This window comes from Lissotriton vulgaris, chromosome 8, assembly GCF_964263255.1.
Source record: "Lissotriton vulgaris chromosome 8, aLisVul1.2, whole genome shotgun sequence".
Taxonomy (NCBI): domain Eukaryota; kingdom Metazoa; phylum Chordata; class Amphibia; order Caudata; family Salamandridae; genus Lissotriton; species Lissotriton vulgaris.
The window spans coordinates 510555597-510572001 of record NC_141696.1 but is presented as its reverse complement, the minus strand read 5'-3'; the positions used below and the strand labels follow the sequence as shown (position 1 = coordinate 510572001).

The following is a 16405-nucleotide window of genomic DNA, read 5'->3' as shown; positions in this document are numbered from 1 at the left end:
TCACAAGGAGAAGGATTGCGAGGCCTGCCCTGCATTTGTGTCAAAAACTCTTAAGGCCCTTAGAAAGCAGAGGGAGGAGCACCAGCAGCTATGCTTGTTGATCAGAAACATCAGGTATCGCTGAGGGACTTGGGCCTTTCAAGTGGTGAAGAGGAATAGTGGGTGTCCGCAGAATCAACTCGCAGAGGATCAGACATTAAGATTAACCCTGGGCGTAATTTGCATAGTAATTTAGCTACGCTAAGTGCACTTCGCACTACGCACGCTACGCGAACTGCGTAGTGCGGTAGGGAAATGCTGTGCGCACTGATTGCACAGTGCCGGATGCTTGTCCGCACTGTGCAATCATTACAAATGGCATCTTTTTGCGCTGCTTGAGTAGATTTGTACTCGAACGGCAGCGTTCTCAACTTGGACTGGTAGTTTCTCATTGCGAGCGGTCACGAGCATACTCGACAAATCGCATTGAGAAACCTGACCTCCCCGTGTTGAGAATCTCACCGGGAGGTTTATTTTCCACGCAAGTGATTGGCAACTTGATGTTGTAGATAGTGAACGAGGAAAAAGTCTCGCCGGGATTTTGATTTTGCTTGCTCACGGTCACCAACTTGATGTTGAGGACCGCGAGAAAGCAAAAAATGCCCGCAACGCTACGCGTTTTTGCACTGTGCTATGTGCAATTAGTGTAGTAGCACAAACTACGCATGTTCTGCGAGCGTAGCGTAGTACTACGCCCAGGGTTAATTAGGCTGAGAAGAGGTGTACCACGAAATGACCAAGGACTTTGAGAAGAAAGCGGAGAAGGTAACTAAAACCCTCAGTTACCACATGCCTCAAAAAGAAGAAGCAAAAGGCAGCCCAGGCATAACAAAAACAACAACTGAGGGTCAGCCGTGGCCGAAAGAACCCCCCCCCTCACTGTTTGCCAAATTTCTGATGCACTTTGACTTGATGTGCGATGGGTCCCTGTCAATCCGGTTCCCAGGGCCTGTGTTCTTTCCCTAAACTGTACCTTTGTACCCCCAATTGGTACCTCTCTGGCCACATGTAAGTCCCTTGTAAAAGGTACCTTGGCTAACCAGTGAATGCCTCTAAGCACATATGCCACCCTCACAGGTCCTGTACCATAACACACTCACTGCCATTCCAAGCTGCGTGTGGTATCGGTAAGGCACCCCGCTAACTGGGTGCACTATACCATTAATGAGGGTACTGTTGCATTACCCCTACAGTGTCTGTCTATTCTTAGACATTGTAAGTGTAGTAAAGCCATAAAGACTATATGGTCTGGGAGTTTGTGATTACGAACTCCACAGCACCATGATGGCTTTACTGAATTCTGGGAAGATTAGTAGCAAATGTCTCAGCATAATAAACTCTCAGCTTAATAAACCCACACTGATGCTAGTGTGGGATTTATTAGACCATGCACTCAGAGGGTATCCTGGAGATGTCCCCTGAAAAACGACCAGCCTCTGGTGGGTTCCCTGACTGGTAAACACCAGCCTGCCACCACAAGACTTGTTTCTGGACCCCAGGGTCGGGAGCCTTTGCTCCATTGGCCTAGAAACAAAACTTTTCCTGGGCGGAGGTGGGCACACCTCCCTAGGTCAGGAAGAGCCATCTGTGCTAGGGGAGCTTCAAACACCTTGTCGCCTTTGTAACACGACCCTCAGCCTCTCGTGCTGTCAGGAGCAAGCTCCCTTCCTGCCTCACCCCCTTTTCGGCGAGAGTACAGGCCGTAAAAATAAGAACATCCCTGAAGGTGTACCCACCTCTGCCAACCCCAACTCTTAGGTGGGGGAGGCGAGGTGAAGCCCACTCTTCAGTGGCCAAAATCTTGCAGATGGCAGGCCCTCTCCAATCAGGATTAGGGATTGAGCCTACTCCCCCACGTGAGGTGAGCACACCAAGAGTGTAGTCGCCCTAAGGTCAGTAGCCCATTGTCTACTGACCTTGTGACCCCTAAAACTCCCCCTAAATACAGTATTTAGGAGGCAGTCTTCAACCAAAAAGGCAGATTCCTGCAACCTACGAAGAAGAAGGACGAAAGAAGACGCCCAGCAGAGGAGACTTCAAAGTACTGACTTGGCCCCAACCCTACCGGCCTGTCTGCCGTTTCGAGAGATCCTGTGCCAAAAATTGCCTTGTCCTGCAGCCAGCGACCTCCAGATCGCCTGGGAGGACTGACTGGCTTCAACAAAGACCGGATCTCCTGTGAACCGCAGCTCGGTTCAAAAGAATCACCAAAGAAAGACTCAGTCTGCTGAGGACAAAGAAACCCGACACCTGGAATGGCCCACCGGTCCCAGCGAGGTCCCTCAGCACTCCAGAGTCTATGTCCACCGTGGGTTGACCTATCCAGGACTCCCCGACGTCGCCTGCAGCCTCTGCACGGAGACCCCCCCCAAACTCGAGCGAGGTACACCTACGTCCCTGAAGCCATTTAACTTACCTGCCCAGCTGTTGGTTCCCATCAGAAGACTTCCTGGACCGAGCCTTCAACCAAAATCCAAAACCTGCAACTTCCATTAAAAACAGGGCACCCAACCCCAAATCAGCACTCAGGACCTGGCCGCCCCTATGCCTCTGTGGATGCACTTTGTCTGCTAAATCGGATCCCCCTTTGCCCTGAGCTAAATCCTAGGAGCTTTCCTCCCACATCCAAGTGGCGTGCCTGTGAGCAGCCACCAACTGGAGGCCCCCTATCCCCCAATGGATAACACTGGGCATCAGCACTCTGCACCCGGCAGCCCTAGTGCCACTGAGGGTGCTCTGGAAGTGCATCCTTGACCCTGGGGGAACCATTGTTCTGACCCCAGAAACTCAACCCTCATGACTGTTTACTTACCTGCATAACGATAATCCCATTTTCCTCCATGGGATTGCATTGACTGTTTTTTACTGAAAAACCTTTAAGTGTGGAAGGTGTTTTGTATGGAAACCTAAGAAACTGTGTTTTGACAAATTGTTTACTCCCCTTTTTTCCAGGAAATGTCCCAGTGTGATAGCTAGGCATATCACACTGAGTAGAAAAAGTAATCTGAAAAGTAACTTAAAAAGTAATCACAAAGTAATTGCAAAGGAACTGAAAAGTAATTTCAACCTTTTCTGAACATTTGATCTATCTGTATCTACTTTCAACTGCATTCAACTGTATTATCAGAAAAGTACTATTTTTACTTACCTGCACCAAGTTTGGCTTGGTTCTAAAAATAAAATACAACAAAGACATATTTTTATACAAAACAATTGGTCAGAGTTTAGTCTTTGAGTGTGCGAAATAATTTCTTGTCTGAGTGTGTACAATGCTTAACAGTACCCTCTGATAAAGCCTTACTGCTTGCCAACACTACCACAAATAGAGAGTATGGTATTATCTACTTTTACCTCTGCCTACCTTTGGGGATCCACTGGACTTTGTGCACACTATACCTTACTTTGTTATAGTATATACAGAGCCAGCTTCCTACACAAGTGGGGAACAAGACTTTGAAGGAAAAGATCATCCCTGCAGAGGCAGAATCCACCACACCCAAGAAGAGGATTTCCCCGGCTTCAGACGCCGAAAGGGCCCTCAAGGTAGAAAAGAAACTACACCTAGAGGCAGAATGGCTGCACTCCTTCAAAGAAAGGAGTTTGACGAGTTGCTAAAGGAATTCCGAATTTTCTGCGAAACGCTCCACTACCGCAGAGGCCAAAGAAGAAGAGGATACCCTTGAAGCTCCCGCAACCCTCAAAGCGCACTAAGAGGACATCAAGGAAGAATTCAACGTTCCGGAAGAGGAGGAAGCTACAGGAACTTTCAAGGAAGAGTGGAATTACCTTGTAACAGAGAGCCCTAAAGAGAGTTCTTTGAGCACCAGACGACATAGCCTTTTACAACACCCTCGTCAAAAGAGCAGCTGATACGTTCAGGGTCCCTTTCGAAGAGGAGAAAGGAGACTAATTTTTCCTCCTAGAAACATTAACACAATCCACGAAAGGTACATAACACCTTTCAATACTTCCACGCATTCTGGATCAGGGCAAGGAGACTTTCAAGAAGCCTGCCTCAGCAAAGGGAGTGACCCTAAGAATCTAAAAGAAGTACAAACCCTCCACAAAGGACCCTAAATACATCAAGAGAACAGGGTGGCTGACTCCTTCATTGCTAACACAGCAAAAATGAGGAGCAACTCTCAACCCTCCACTTGTCCACCTCCAGAAAAAGAAAGTAAGAGAATAGACAAGGTGGGAAGGAAGATGGAAAGGGAGACATCAACACAATGGTGCATTTATAATTCAAATGCCCTCCTCAATAGGTTTGGCCATCAACAATGGAACAACATCGAGGAGATAATGAACAAACTCCCTGAAGAGGATAGGAAAAGACCGATCGCATTAATACAGGAGGGGAAAAACACACTTACATGAAATCAGCTTTAGATGCAGCTGATACAGCCAGCAGACTTATGTGCACGGGTACAACTTAAAAAGCCATTCCTGGTTCAGGATATCTGGTTTCAAACAGGAAATACAAACATCCATAATCCATAAGCCCTTCACAGGCGATGCAAAGTTTGGACGTGAAGTAGACGAGTCCCTACAACAAATAGTGAAGGCCAATGAAGTGGCAAAGGCTGTGGGAGCCTTGCAAAACAGGTGCACCTTCAAAAGGGGAGGGTTTAACCTCTGAAGACGCACAGGAAGGGGGAGTCTTCTCAACAGGGCAGCAACAACAGATGCAAGGCACTGGACAACAGTCTAGCCAACAGTCAGGATACCAACCCTGGCAGCAACAAACAAAGCAGCCATTTCGTGGCAGAGGAAGAGCCAGGGGACAACCCTCAAGAGGGGCAGCAGGACCAGGTCCAAGATTGAACTCCAGAATGACACTGGGAACCCAACCCAAAGGGGGATACAGGCAATCAAGAGCAAACTCGCATCTACCAGAAGGGGCATTCTCTGACAGTGAGGACAGTTATGAAACTAATGGGCACGATGGCATCATGCATCCCCCTCATTACCCATGCACGACTACGCATGCGGCCTGTATAGAAATGGCTATGCAACAGGGGGTCACAAACCCGAAGGCAGTTGTAAGTGTCTAGTGGTTGTAACTGAGAGGGTACAGAAGGAGATACAATGGTGGGCATCCAAGAACATAACACTTGGCAGACCATTCAAATCACCAACTCCATCAGTGACCATCATAGCAGATGCGTCCCACACGTGTTTGGGAGCTCACTCAGAAAACCTAAAGATACATGGTCAATGGAGTGATACAGACTCCATAAAACATACCAACTTCCTAGAGATGAAGACTATGTTGCTGGTACTGAAAGCATTCCAATCCCACAGGAAAGAATGTATTGATCCAAATGGATAATACTACAACTATGCTTTACCTCAACAAACTGGGAGGAACAAAACCATTTACCTTAAGCAAGCAAGTTCAGGAGATATGGGACGGGGCTATACCAATCCGTCTACAGACAATTCACTGGCCAGGGACAGACAACACAGGAGCAGATCAGCTCAGCAGGCAGAAGAGCTGCTCACACAAGTGGGAAATAAAGCAAAGGAGTCTGCAAAAGGTGTTGAACCTCTGGGGACACCAAGGATAGACCTATGTGCAACATCAGAGAACAAAGAATGCCAATTCTTCGCCTCCAGGTTTCAACACCACCTATCAAAGACGAACGCCCTGTCTCTAAACTGGTCAGGGACACCACCTATCAAAGACGAACGCCCTGTCTCTAAACTGGTCAGGGACATGTGTATATGCTTTTCCTCCAATCCCTCTTCTACAAAAGGTACTAGAGAAGGCCAGACAACCAGGAACAAACCTAATTCTCATAGCCCCTCAATAGGAGAAGCAAGCCTGGTACTCAAGTCTACTTGAACTGTCTAAGGGGCAGATGATTAGATTGAAGGCAGAAAAGGACCTTCTGACAATGCAGAGGAATCCGATATTTCACCTGGAACCAGGTGTCTGAGTACATTGAGTTTGTACATTTGAAGTTACCACATAGAACAATGGAGGTACCAAAGGAGGCTACAAAACCAACCACAAGACAGTGCTCTGCAGCCAAGTGGAAACGGTACCTCATATAGTGTACGGAGAACAATACCTTAACTTCGATATCTATACAGGCAACGGTGCTCATATATCTTACCCACTTGCTAGACAGTAAAATCAACTACCCAAGCATTGAGTTGCACTTGGCAGCAATTGTAGCTTACAACAGGGTAGCTTCATGTTAAAGTGTTTATTACATCACCAGCCGTCAAAAGGTTACTAGAAGGTTCCAAAAGAATTGCTCCTCCACGGAAGGCTCCAGCCCCTATGTGGAACTTAAACACAGTTCTAACTCAGCCTTTGACAGAACCGTTCGGACCCATGCACAAAGCAGAACTCTGATATATCACAATAAAAACTGCATTCTTAATTGTAATAACACCACTACTGAGAGCAAGTGCACTACAACATTTAACCATTAAGGAACCATATATGCCAATCCACAAGGACCGGATTATCCTGAGGACCAATCCTTAGTTGCTACCCAAGGTAGTAAGGCAATTCCACATGAATGAAAAAAATCAGCTATCATTTGTCTTCAAAAACACACAAACATGACTAAAAAGAAGCCTTCATACCCTGGATGTGAGAAGAGCCTTACCATACTATCTACAGGAGGCCAAACCATTCCGTAAAGGGAATACATTTTTCATCTCTTACACTAAGTCCAACAAAGGTGCACCTGTGACAAAGGGGACAATTGCACTTTGGATTGTAGAAGAAATTCAGGTATGCTATTCCTCAGCAGGGAAAAATATTAAACGCTTTACCACGAATGCACTCAACAAGAAAAAAAAAGGGCCAACTCTAGCCTTTGGCAATAGACACTATATGTGTAGCCGCTACATGGGCATCTCCACACACCTTTACCAAGCATTATTGTCGATATACAGATGACAAAGGAATCTAAGGTGGGACAAAAAGTACTTCAACACCTGTTTGCATGGTCTTCCACATCTCACCCCATCCATCCCAAGGAAGGGGAAATTGCTACATAATCTAATGCACAACATGTGAATCCAGAAAAGGATTTATGCTGAAAAACTAAATGGTTACTTACCAGTAGGTGTAGTTTTGCAGCTTAGAGTTTTCTGGATTCACAAGCAACCCACCCACCTCCCCAGAGATGAGAAATGCAAACAGGTGGGAGAATGAATCCGGTAAAAGGAAAAAGAAAGACTTAAAACAAGAAGAGTGCAGACATACCCTTATTTACAAGGGAAAGGAGAAAAAAGAATCCGATGATGGTTAACACGCTTAGGAACTTCTAGGGCACCGTCTGACGTCACACAAGGGATGGACCTAGCACCAAATGGTGGTCGACGCCACGACGAGAAAAAAATGGACACCGACAATTCCGGACCCAACCACTAGATGACAGAGTAATGCACATCATGTGAATCCAGAAAACTCTTCAATCTGCAAAACTACTCCTTCTGTTAAGTAACTATTTCTTTATTTTTCTTGTTACATCTCGTCTTTTCATGACACCTACATTCTTATCCTACAGGGTGTAATTGCAGACAAGAGTGTTGACTTTTTGAGGCCTATTTTCCCTTATGGGATGAGTGGATGCTGATCATGTGATACTGGGTGATGACTTTATTATGCCACAATGTTTACACACTGACTCCACCAGCATACAACCTACTGATAAACCCCGAGCCAGGGGTGTACTTAAACACATCATTGTCACCTATGTACTGCAAGATGCTTGGCGCACCCGATATTCGTCTGGACCTGGGTTTACTTTCTATGCTGCTTCCTATTCTGTTTCGACCAGATTGGAATATTGGTTTATCTCGCCTAATGTATATCTGTGGGTATCAGAGGTCCCTGTCCTTCCGTGGACTCTGTCTGACCACAACCCATGTTTAACTATGGATCACCTTTAGTTGTTGTCTGGAATGCACATGACTGTTCCATAGTGGAGCCCTCCATGACCCGGTGTTGAAGAATAGCAGGACATATCTACTGGAAAAAAAAGTCCCTTTCAATGTTTGCAACACGTTGCCATTGAAAAAAGGCTGCTCTTGAGAGAAACAGCATGAAGGAAAAAAATCCTGATAGGCTTAAAGTGAAAGCCTGAATAATATATATCCTGTAGCTTAAACAACCCTTAAAGATAGAGAAGGTATCTGGCTGCGTAGCTGGATGGAAGACATACCAAGAGAGGAAGAAAAGGAAGAAATTGGAGAGTTCTTCCTCCCACCGTTCTCCAGAAAAATGGCAAAGAACAGGTACAGACTCCCATAAAAGGAGATCTTAATCCAAAAAGTCTCCTTCTCGACACCGGCACTGTCGTCATTCATATCGCTGCCATGCACCAACGTCAGTTATTGTCATTGAGAGGTCTGCTTCCATCCTGTTCACCTTTGAAGTAAGGCTTAACGTCGACAGCATGCCTATATTATCAACGTTCGACGTCCAGATCTGTGACCGGACCTTCCTCTATGCCGAAAACAGCCACAGCACTGCCGTCGAACTCCTGGACAGCATTCACATCACATCATTCAATGTCAAGATCACATTGGTCGACATTAAAATCCAGTCTCTCAGTGGCGAGATCAGATCAATTATCGACGTAGATGCCAAAGATGCAGTCCCACTCTGCTTCGAAGAGGCATATCGCTGCACCGAGAACACTGGCTATTCCTAAGAGACAGTGTATGATGTCGATAGCTCAACATCAACAGTCATTCTGATGGAGTTTTCTTCTTTTTGCTCACATTGGTCATGATCTTCTCAATGTTTGGAACCTCCATCACCTGAACAAAACATATGTATCCCTCAAGACCACCCTATTATCTCATCTAATGATCCTGTACAGGTTCCTTTGTAAACATTGAACATAACTCCTGTTCAAAAGCACAACAGAGCGACCTCTATGTCACCAATTCGCTACTTGAAGGCTCCATCACCAGTCAAATCACCACCTCCAAGGGCTCAGTCCCCTCATTAACTCAGTCGACCAGATCAGGGACAAGATCTCCGGATACGATGTGAAAATCTTACACGCCGACTTCTCCAGCCTACTTCTTATCTGGCGTGTCACCTGTGATATTATTACATTCGAAGATGCACTAGTTAGGGGGGCTTCGAAACTTAACATCCAAGTTGACACTCCACAGTCTTCAGTGTCTGTGATACTAGAAATTCTGAAATCTAGAACCACTCCGAGGCCTCTCTTACCTCTGCTTCTGGGCCTCATAGATAGGGCCTCATAGATATCGTTCAAGAAAAATTCCTTAACTCAGCAGCTGTAAAATTTGCAACACCGAGACTGTTGAAAAAATACAAACATCCGCCACAAGATTGAGTTTTTTTCAAAACTGATCCTTAACCGTGTTCTATAATTTTTACAGCAGTGCAATTAAGACGTACCTCTGTTCCGGAGACCACAGTACCGGCTGACCAAGAAAGCAAAAGCATGGATGCAATTGGGAAGATGATGTGTGGCATAGCATTTACACATTTACGCAATGCCAATTCAGCAGCATTGTTGGGCAAATACCATCAGAAGATTTGGGAGGGCATGAAATTATTCATGGCTAATCTGCCCGATCACAGGCAACAAGACTTATCTAGAGATGGTTAAAGAGTGCTCCCTAATCTTAAATCAGTCCATCAGTGCTGCAGTGGACTCCATTGAGCTTTCGGCCACTGCCTTTTCACATTGCATTTCACTGTGGCGTACATCTTGGTTAAGACTTGAATCTTTAAAACCAGATGCCCAACTAAAAACTGCCAATTTCCCTTTTTCTGAATCTTCCATCTTCGAACATCGCACAGAGGCAGAGATGCTGTGAATGAAGATTGTTGCTGAAACACTCAAGGCAGTTGGCTTAGAACAACAAAAGATGTTTTTTAAACCGCTCAAGCTCAGGAGCAAACAAAACTTGTACCATAGGCTTCAAACCTCTAGGTGGCCCTGTTAGAACTGGCTATTTCTGGTTGGCTAAGGCTGACGCCAAAGCTAGGCAGAAACCACCATTCTAGTCAGGACAAGGGAGTCACACGCCAAGATAACCCCTGCTCACCCCCTGGTAGCTTGGCACGAGCAGTAAGGCTAAACTCGGAGGCAATGTGTAAAGCATTTGCGCCAGCACACAACAGCAACAACATACTAGGCACACCACAAAAGGAACTCCACACAAGGTTATTTATAAAATAACTTTTGTATTGTAAAAAACACATCAGATAGTTTCACACAATATACATGGTGCCAACTGGCACGGGCAATATTCACAAGGGATTATGTACAGGACAGGGCCACATGGGCCACTGTCAGAATCAACACTTTTGGAAATAGAATATAGGATATAAAATCACTTCTAGAACTTAGAATAAGTATAGCACAAAATAACAGTTATAAATCACATCCAGTAACTACTGGGAACAGGTACCAGGACCTCATTAGGACCACCTGTACTAAAAAGAACAACCACCTAAGAATAAAATACATTTTGGGGTATAAACAAGAACACATTACCCATGATGCATGAAACACATTCAGAGGAGTAATAAAGGAAAACACATGATGCCTAAAACATTCAGAGGTGTAAGGACAACCACCTAAGTATCACACAGCGTTTAGGGGTCTAGGAAAGAACACATTACCCATGATGCATAATTATACATTCAGAGGAGTAGTAAAGAGAAACCCATGATGCATAAACCTACACATTCAGCGTTGTTAAGAACAAAGCACATGATGCAATAAAATACATTCAGAGGTACAGCGCAAGAAGACACATGATGCCTAAAACATTCAGAGGTGCAGCGCAGGGAAAGAAAGACACATGATGCATAAAAACATTCAGAGGTGTAAAATCAAGGAAGACACATGATGCATTAAAAACATTCAGAGGTGCCCCAACCCAACTCGATAGCGCAAAAACACACAGTAGGCAATTACCATCCTAAACATAGCAGGTAACCACATTGCGCAACACTTACATAAGCCACCACCTGTGGCAGTCCTTAGGCCAACTGGCCTTGTTGGGGCTAGGACGCCCTGTAGTCAAAAAGCCAGGGGCTTAAACGGTGCAGCTGCCCACTAATTGCTGGGCAGCTGGGAACTTCAAACTGCGACAAGGGCTCTCACTGGCCCTAGGCAAACTGCGCCGCAGTTGTTGGAGCCACACAGGCTCTCCAAAAACATACATCCACGTTGGAGCCACACAGGCTCTTGCACTGGTGTCCCCCAAGAGCCTCACTGGGCTCTAAATACAGTAATTGCGGCCACGAGCCTCGCTGGGCTCTTAACATAACACTTGTAGGCAGGAGGGGGCGGGCACCGGCAATGTGCCCCGGCGCCCCCTCTAACTAAAAATGGCCCCCAGAGCCTTCTTAGAGCTCTACAACAACCAAACAACTACTGGCCATCGTGGGAGCCACGGGGCTCGGTAAAGGATTATGCCCCTCATTGGAGCCTCGCAGGGCTCAAAAGAAATGTCACGGAGCCTCTCTGGGCTCTAAACTGCAAATGCCCAAGAGCCTCTCCCGGGCTCTGCCTCAAAGGTGCCACCACCGGCAAAACGACATCTGCCCGGAGCTTCCCGCCTACCCCCCCAGCCCTTTAACACTCACCGGGCTGGTCGGGGCGGTTCCGCTTCACTCGCGGCTTCCTCTCCTGATGCGGGCTTTCCGGTCAGCGTCTCCTCCTCGTGCTGCAGGGCTCCCTCAGCTCACGGGAGCCCTGTCGCCCTCCGCCATGCTTCTTCTCCGGTCTCCCTTCGAGCACGGGAGACCGGCCACACCGGCAATGGCTTCCCCCAGGCAGGGGGAAGCGGAAAACACCTCCTCTGCCGCAGGGCTCCCTCTGCTCATGGGAGCCCTGCAGAACCGCCACGCTTCTCCTCTTTCTCCCCTCGCGGCTGCCATTCCTCGGCACCCGGGCTGCGGGGGCGGGACTTCCTGTTCTTCTCCCGGTCGGCCTCAAGGATTGGCTGGCCGGGCATACACTTCCGGGTCGTTGCGGGCAGCGCGGCTGCCCGCTTCAGGCAATTGCAGGTGGGGTCTCATTATCCGAGGGGTGGGCTCCCTCGAGATAAATAAATAAACAGTGAATACGTGGCGTGGGCAGCCGCGGAAGGCCATAACAGCCCTACCACGCGTTGAGGGGAAAATTACAGCGCTCCCAGCGCTATAAATGAAATAAAGCGCCCATAACGCTAGCAGCCAAATAAAGCGCTTACCAAGCGGTACAGGCGAAATAGAGTGCTCTTAAGTGCTGGAAGCAGGACAAAGCGCTCCCAGGCGCTAGGGGGAATCAGGAAAAGTCCAGCAAAGTCCTGGGGGGATAGGAAGAAGGTCCAAAGGATCCCAGGGCAAAGCAGAGTCCCCCCATCAGCCCAGGCAAGGCAGAGGGGTCCCCTAGAAGTCCTCCAGGCATCCAGGGGCTGGGCAGTGCCCGCCCCTGGTAGATTCAAGTCAGAAACAAGAACAAATTGGAAGGGGACACAGCCCCTTCTTATACAGGGAAAAGTCTTTGAAGTCTTTGTGCAGGCAGTGTGAGAACCAGCTAGAACTGGTTATAGGGAGGTCCCTTCAGTATCTGGGACAGAAGTGACAGTCGCCCAGCGGGGGGGGGGGGGGGGGGGGGGGGGGGGGGTGGAGCCAGCATTGTGGTCAGGCAGGCACAGCCCTTCACTATCAGGTGCCATCTCCTCCCACTTCCCTGGCAGCAGATGCTGCCTTTCATCCACAGGCTGACTCCGACAACCTCCTGGGCTCTCCAGCCCCTGTCACCCTCAAACCAGACATTCAATCCACAAGCAGGCCCAGGCACTCCTGGACCAGGCTCACCAGCCAATCACACGCCAGACACAAATTACACAAATATGCCAACCTCTAAAAGTGGCACTTCTAGACTAGACACACTCATGCCGCATATACCATTACGCAGCATTCAATCTCACGAGTTTGCACATATCAAACTCACCCCTGCACTCCCCACACATCAGGAACTACCATGGGCGTACATATTCCCCATTCATGCCTATGGGAGGGCAGGTCACTCACTACACATACACAGAGAGCTCAAGCACTTTACACTGTACCACAGTGAAAAAGTGCGCAGAGGCCTAAAATCACCACCACCAGGTGCCAGAAACAGGCTAGGAAAAAGCAAAAAGTCTCGGGGTGAACCTCCCTAAAGGGCCGGGTCCAACAGGCCCTATCACTATCAACAGCAGCAAAGACAGGCTCAATGGCCATTTCAGAGCGGATACCAGAAGAGAAGAGCATCTCCACAAAAGGACTCGCAGACCAAGAAAAGAAAATTCTCAATCAAAACAATGAAAGTCACACACCCCCTCCACGGTTTCCCACTCCGATGGGGAAGCGTAAAATGTTACCCGAAAGAGTGGAAGAACATAACCGAGAAATGGCTCCTAAACATCAATCAGAACACCTACTCACTCCGTTTCACAGGTACTTCACCACCAGCTCCTCCACAACAAGTCACGACAGCTCAGTTGCACAATCTTAAATAAGAAACATCTCTCCTACTGCAGAAAAAAACTATAAAAAAGGTTCCTCAACATCAAAAGGACCAAGGAGCTTACTCAAGGTATTTCCTTGTCAAAAAGTAAAATCAACTCAATCAATTCCGGCCAATGCTCGACCCAAATTCATTATGAAAGAAAATTTCAGAATGCTCTCACTTCACCAAATTTACCTGTACATAAGGAAAATCTAACGGCTCTGTGCAGTATACCTCCAGGACGCATACTTTCACTTTCCTATAATACCGCATCACACTCACAGTTTCTGAGGTTTGTGGTAGGGTCGCACCACTATCAGTACACGGTTCTGCCCTTTGGCCTAAAGGCAGCTCCTTAAACCTTTTCCAAGTGCACCAGAGGAATAATTGCTACCATGGCTTGGGTGAGACAAGTCCCTATCCAAGACATTTGTAAGGCAGCCACTTGGAGGTCTCTACACACACTCACAAATACTATGTTTTAGAAACTGATACTCAAGCCAACTCTAGGTTTAGCAAGAAATATTAAGAAATCTATTTAAGTAGTTACTCTTGTCTTTTTGGGCCTGAATGACTAGTTCTAGTTAACAGGCCTCCAATACAAATCTTAACGGTCTCACAGGTAATAGCTACCTGACAGGCGCTGTCAGGAGTTTTTCTTAGCTTGCTATTCTGTTCTAGGTTTATCACCATCAATGAATGCCCTGTGATGCAGAAGGAAAAGCTACTTACTTGTAGACCTAGTTCTGCATCACAGGAATCTTCATTGAAGTGTGAAAAACCCTTCCTCCTTCCCGGCTGTCAGGTTATCTTTATATCCTGGTTTATTGGTGTAAAAAAGAACTGACTCTCACAGGCCAACTGCCACTGCAGTCCATTGTGGGATAGGGTCTCCCCAGGGTCCTTCGAGGTACAGGCTATATATTTTTCAAGGTTTTAGTGTTAGCCTATCAGGTTGTTTTTTCCTTCATGCTGTTTCGCTTGAGAGCAGCTCTCATTACAAACATTGAAAAGGACTTCTTTCCAGTAGATAGGTGTCCTGCTACTCTTCAACAGCAATCTCCAGGAAAATACATCTCCGGCAGTCTACGCTGAAAATGATATGGAAAATGGCTTCCAGTGAAGACAACTATACAGATATTTTCCTGGGTTATAAATGTATTTTGAAAAAGGGGTTTTCTGGGGTCCGCGCAGGCAGAATTATTCAAGGTATATTACTTCAACGAAGATTCCTTTGATGCAGAACCCTGTCTACAAGTAAGTAACTTTTCCTTTCATTTGATTTTTAAATGTGAAATTCGATTTGTTTTAATTCTTTTGAATGTGATGGTTTCTGTTTATTGTATAATCATATCTTACAACGCAAAACTATTTTAGGAAGATGACGAGATTTCCACAAGTCCAGGTGTGTCCGAGTTTGTGAGTGATGCTTTTGATGCACGAGACTTAAATCAAGAAGTTCTCAGAGAAGGTATGGAGCAACTTGTGCTTGACAAAAAAGATGAACTATGCACAACGGAAGGTATGAATAATGCATTTTAGCATCATTTTAAACAAATGTCCATGTAAAAGTGTTTTCAGTCTAAAGTTGTATTTCAGGACCTGAGTAAAAGGCTATCATAATTCACATTGTTTCCTGTTAATAATTAAGCTAGCATTGAAACATTTTATGAAAGTTGAATTGAAATAGCATTTATTTAGCGCTTACTCCTTGTGATGAGACGTTGAAATGCTTTACCATGAGTAGCATGCTACCAGTGAGTGTAAAGTTAGTGGTCAATCCATTGGTTAATGGAGTTAGTCTTGCATGCTACATTGAACCATTCCATGCATTAGTTTATTTGTGGTGCATTAGTGACTTAGTTGTGATTATTAGAGGGGGAATGTGGGGACTGTAGGAAGCTGGCTCTGTATGTACTAAACCAAAGTAAGGTAAAGTGTGCACAGAGTTCAGTGGATCCTCAGAGGCTTTACTGAGGCAAAAGTAGATAATAGTAATGCTCTCATTTGTGGTAGTGTGGGCGAGCAGTTAAGCTTATCAGAGGGCAGTGCTAAGCATTTGTTGTATACACACAGGCAAGAATTACACAAACTCGGTGACTAAATCCAAAACCAATGGTTTGTAAAAATATTACTTTTAGTATATTTACGGTTTTAGAACCAACGTTACTTTATTGCAGTAAAATACGTTTTGCAGTATCACCGTTTTTTAATACCAAAAGTGGACACTAAGTGCTTTTATCAATCAATACAATGTTATCCTATGGGAGGAAACACAATGAGCAATTTGCAGGTAAGTAAAGGAATTATGAAAGTGAGCTTTTGGATGAAGTATCAGTACATGGCAAGGTTCAGGTAAGTGACCTCAGTGCACTACCAACGGCACAGAGGCAGTTGCGTGCAGAGTGCCAACACAGCATTGGTCGCCTAATGCAAACCAATGGGGAATTTCAAACTTGAAAAAATGCTGCAGGCTCAGGCTAGGAAGCCGATCGATGGAACCCTACAGCTGCACAGGTAAGTTGGAATGTGCTGGAACGTCAGGACACAGCCGGTATATCTCCCCAAGGCTCATGGGCTCTGGGTGCAGGGGTGTCCTTTGGTGTCAGCTTACCAGTGCGGCCACGGTTGGAGGGCGGGGGGAGGAGGTCGGTGTGCAGAGGCTGCAGGTGTGGACGTGGAGTCCGCAGGGTCAACCTACGAGCGACTAGTTCAGGATCGTTGGGAACTTTTTCTGGACTGGTGGGCCTCTTGGACTAAACTGTGGACGTCTGGTGCAGAGGTGGTCGAGTTTGCAGGTCCACAGGCAGAGCCCTTGGTCTTTAAAGTTGCCTTTCTTCTGGACAGGTCCA

At 46.4% G+C, this 16405-nt stretch overlaps 1 protein-coding gene across 2 annotated transcripts in view; it reads left to right on the top strand.

The window, feature by feature from the left end:
• Window positions 1–16405, top strand: part of SYAP1 (synapse associated protein 1) — a 264963-nt gene that overhangs the window by 207780 nt on the left and 40778 nt on the right. Inside the window, exon 8 of one of the 2 annotated variants that reach the window (XM_086934326.1) lies at window positions 14931–15075. In XM_086934326.1, the coding sequence (XP_086790452.1) occupies window positions 14931–15075 (145 nt within the window). The remainder of the gene's footprint in view (window positions 1–14930; window positions 15076–16405) is intronic. The other variant, XM_086934327.1, reaches the window with a different exon arrangement.